The sequence below is a fragment of the Asparagus officinalis genome, chromosome 7 (assembly GCF_001876935.1).
Source record: "Asparagus officinalis chromosome 7, Aspof.V1, whole genome shotgun sequence".
In the NCBI taxonomy this organism is placed as follows: Eukaryota; Viridiplantae; Streptophyta; class Magnoliopsida; order Asparagales; family Asparagaceae; genus Asparagus; species Asparagus officinalis.
Genome location: NC_033800.1, coordinates 41,856,851 through 41,859,954, shown reverse-complemented (window position 1 = coordinate 41,859,954; position 3,104 = coordinate 41,856,851). Strand labels below are relative to the sequence as shown.

The 3,104-nt window shown below is 37.6% G+C and overlaps 1 protein-coding gene across 1 annotated transcript in view; it reads right to left on the bottom strand.

Moving 5' to 3' along the window:
• Positions 293 to 3,104, bottom strand: part of LOC109848028 (acetate/butyrate--CoA ligase AAE7, peroxisomal-like) — a 53,083-nt gene continuing 50,271 nt past the window's right edge. Inside the window, 2 exon segments of the mRNA XM_020417288.1 lie at positions 293 to 1,268; positions 1,270 to 1,409. Of these exon segments, the coding sequence (XP_020272877.1) occupies positions 518 to 1,268; positions 1,270 to 1,409 (891 nt within the window). The 3' untranslated portion in view covers positions 293 to 517.

Below are 3,104 nucleotides of genomic sequence, written 5' to 3'. Positions count from 1 at the left end.
AATATCTTGGGTTTTGGGAGCGCAGAGAACACAAAGTTTACTTTTAAAGGGCAAAGCACCCGTTGAAAAATTCTTGAGAAAGAGAATCACGTTTTCTTTCATTTTGGGGGCTGGAAGCATTTTTTCATAAACTAAAAGTGCGCTTTGATGTAGCACGCATATGCACATTTCAAAATCAACGAAATGTCAAAATCACGCTGAAGTAGTGCACATTTGCTCTCCGCCAAGAATCAAGACATAGACAAACCCAACTTTAAACCACCAAAAGCTCAATCATGCTTCATGAGCACAGTTCATAATAACATTAATTATTATTATTATTATCAGTCCCAAGATATGAAGTATTCATGCTGAAGAAAAGCACGTCGCTTGCTTTTGTTTAAATATACAACCAAGTTCCCTCTCTTATTACCTAAGCATTGCTGAATCAGACAATGGCACAAAAGAGACTTCAGTAGCATAATATAACAGTCATCATGAACATCTCCATCAACATCAAACTCAAAATACAACTTGCTTACATCCTGCTTTTCTTCACAGGCCCCATCTCCTTCGCCTTGGCCCTCAACAAATGCTTCTGTATCTTCCCTGTAGAAGTCTTAGGCAAACTCCCAAACACCACGGATTTAGGAACCCAGTAAGCAGGCATTTTCGCCCTACAAAACCTCATTATATCCTCAGCCATCTCTCCTTCCTTCGACTTATCAATACTCTCCTTCAACGTCACAAAAGCACACGGCGACTCTCCCCACCGCTCATCTGCCCGTGCCACAACCGACACCTCCAGCACTGCTGGGTGCCCGTACAAAATACTCTCCACCTCCAAACTGCTGATATTCTCTCCACCCGATATTATGATATCCTTGGCCCGATCCTTTACTTCTATATATCCGTCTGTGTGCTTTACTCCTAAATCACCAGAATGATACCAACCGTTTGCAAAAGCCTCATCGTTCGCTTTAGGGTTTTTGAGGTATCCTTTCATGACCAGATTTCCTCGCATTACGATTTCTCCGATGGACTTACCGTCCGAGGGTACGGGGGTCAATGTTTTTGGGTCAATAATGTCTAGCCCTTCGAGGCCGATGTACCTAACACCCTGGCGGGCTTGCAGGCGGGCTTGGACATCGGGTGCGAGGGAGTCCCATTCAGGCTTCTGGGCGCAGACGACAGACGGGCCATAGGTTTCTGAGAGGCCGTAGGTGTGAGTGACACGGAAACCAAGGCGTGACATGGCGGCAAGCAGGGAAGCCGGAGGGGCTGCGCCTCATTACATTGACGGTGCGGGGAAGGGGGAGGATGGTTTCATGCTTTGGAGCATTGATTATGGAGTTCAATACGATTGGGGCTGCGCAGAAGTGTGTTACTCCTTGGTTGGCAATAGCCGAGTAGATAGCTTTGGCCGTCACCTACAAAACGAGATGGAAGATCAAATTGTGATAATGTCTTGACATATACTCAGAAATTTTGAGGATAGATTTAACTGAGATTTACTACATCTCATGGAATAAAATGATGGAGAAAAAAAGTTAAGGTCTTACATGTAAAAGCTGTTAGAGAATAACAGAAAATTTCAATCAGAACTCAAAAGCTTTAGTTTCATAGAAATGGTCAGCCTCCTGAAACAATATTCTGAAGCTAATCTAAATTAGATTTACCTAACGTAAATATTAAGGATGACTGGACTAAGATTTCAGGACATGTGATCCAGTAGGTGGGGTTAGTCACCTAGAACTTAAAATTGGAACTTGGATAATCTGTGGGATAAATTTTTAAGTGTTAGTCGCATAAAACTAAAATTAGAATAAATTTTTACAGTGTTTAGTCAAGTAGAACTTTAACAAAACTAGAATTGGGATAATGGTACAAAATTATCCTACTTTTTTTTATTTTTCTATACAAAAATGAGAGTTCTAGTCTCTCAAATTATTCCAAGTTTTAGCTGAGAACTAGGTGATAAAAAACTAGAACTCATATTTATTTTGTTATTTTTTATTTTTTTATATATCTTTTTTTCTTTACTTCTTTCCTATTATGGTTTATGGTTATCACCATCATTATAATAATAATTGTCAATATCTTATAGTCTAACCAAAAGTTATTTAATAGTATAGAACATTCTTGTAAGCAATTATCAATCAATAATAGTAAGTTTAAAAATACATAAATAGTATTTATATCTTCAAAATGCATAAATATATAGTTCATGATTATAAAAATTTATCCCACGTTATTTTATCAAAATATCTCACTTCACAAAATTGTTCCTATTTATCCCACTAAAATATCTCACTAGCGAAAAATTATTTCACTTTAACAATTATCCCAATTTGCATGAAAATGTCCCAATTGACTAACACCCCCGTAGTGAACAGGGACAACATTCTCAAAATTCTTAACTAATACATTGATTATCACAAATAATAGGCCTTGAACAGATATGACATCACTTCTTAGTTAATATAGCAAACACAACATGAAAGATTAATGACCTTTCAAAATAATGTGCGCAAGTATATTAACAATTTCATAGAGGTCGTCCTGTAAACCATATCTCACTTTCTTAATAAATGTAAATATGTTTTTTTACACTTTTTTAATTATTCCCACCTGTATAAAGATTGCTTCGTAACTCTTCTTTCATTTGTTTCGACTGAGATCATTTTGAACCTCATCTAATTACACCAAACAAAGGAGAGAAAAGAAGGGGGTAAAAAAGTCTTTACAGACATCTGTTTAAGGAGTTGATCCAACTATACAGGGATCACCAGTTCTGTTATAACTGTAGGTAGCTAGGCAAACATTTTCCATATAACTTCAATCTAAAGGCAAATACATGTGCAGACGTATATCATGGACAAGAAAATCCTATTCTGGGTACAGTTTCATGCCAATTTTGAAGAGATTGTTGCAGTCAAAAGAGATTGTTGGACATTTTTTTGCCCTCTAAAGGGTAAGTTAGAATTGGAAGCCTTAATCAAGTACGAAAGAGGAGTAACCATCTCCTCTTTCGAAAACAGGAGGGAAGTCAGTTAGGAAGCTTGTAAGCTTTCAAAACAGGACTTGGTGGGTGAAAACCACTCACCCCAATATGAACATTCTTC